At 42.5% G+C, this 699-nt stretch overlaps 1 protein-coding gene across 1 annotated transcript in view; it reads left to right on the plus strand.

The window, feature by feature from the left end:
• The window catches only part of LOC119593323, a 1,709-nt gene that overhangs the window by 644 nt on the left and 366 nt on the right, over nt 1–699 (plus strand). Inside the window, exon 2 of the mRNA XM_037942251.1 lies at nt 28–259. Within this exon, the coding sequence (XP_037798179.1) occupies nt 28–259 (232 nt within the window). The remainder of the gene's footprint in view (nt 1–27; nt 260–699) is intronic.

Here is a 699-nt window from a genome sequence, read left to right on the forward strand (position 1 = left end):
TGCACATCGACATCTTTCTCTCCTCAGGAATTCTCTTCGCCATCCTCCTCGTCTCAGTGGCCACTCTGACACAGGCCTCGCAGGTGACGCAGAAGGAGAAAGCGCGCCTTTTCGATTCGGACTCCGATAAAACCTCCCTTACCTTCGACGCTGGCACTGGCTTCATTATCCTGATGGCCTTCCTCATCGCTGCCGCCGCTGTCTTCTTTGGCTTCTTCCAGGCTGATGCCCTCAAGTCCCCAGGCTATGCCGCTCCTACGTAAGTATTTAGGTGGTGTCGTTGGAGCGATAGAAAGATAGACGGAGATACAGGAGATGGAAGTATGTAGAAGATGTAGATGGATGAATGATATTCAAATCGGGGATAGGAATATATCTAGAGCATGTAGATGGAAGGATAAATAGATAGCCAGAGATGGAAGTACTTAGAGGATGTAGATGGATAAATGATAAATAGACAGATATACAAGATATGAAAGTACTCAGAGGATGTAGATGGAAGGATAAATAGATAGACAGAGATAAAAGAGAAGAAAATGTATATGCGGTGTAGATGGTATGATAAAGAGATAGGTAGAGATAAGATAGATTTTGTGAAGCGTGAAGTGAGAGGGTATATACATCTTAGTAGATCTGTTTTCATAGTAAAACAGAGGTTCTTATAACCGAAAATATTGGGTTATTAGAAGATATATCAAA

The sequence above is a fragment of the Penaeus monodon genome, chromosome 32, assembly GCF_015228065.2.
Source record: "Penaeus monodon isolate SGIC_2016 chromosome 32, NSTDA_Pmon_1, whole genome shotgun sequence".
Taxonomy (NCBI): Eukaryota; Metazoa; Arthropoda; class Malacostraca; order Decapoda; family Penaeidae; genus Penaeus; species Penaeus monodon.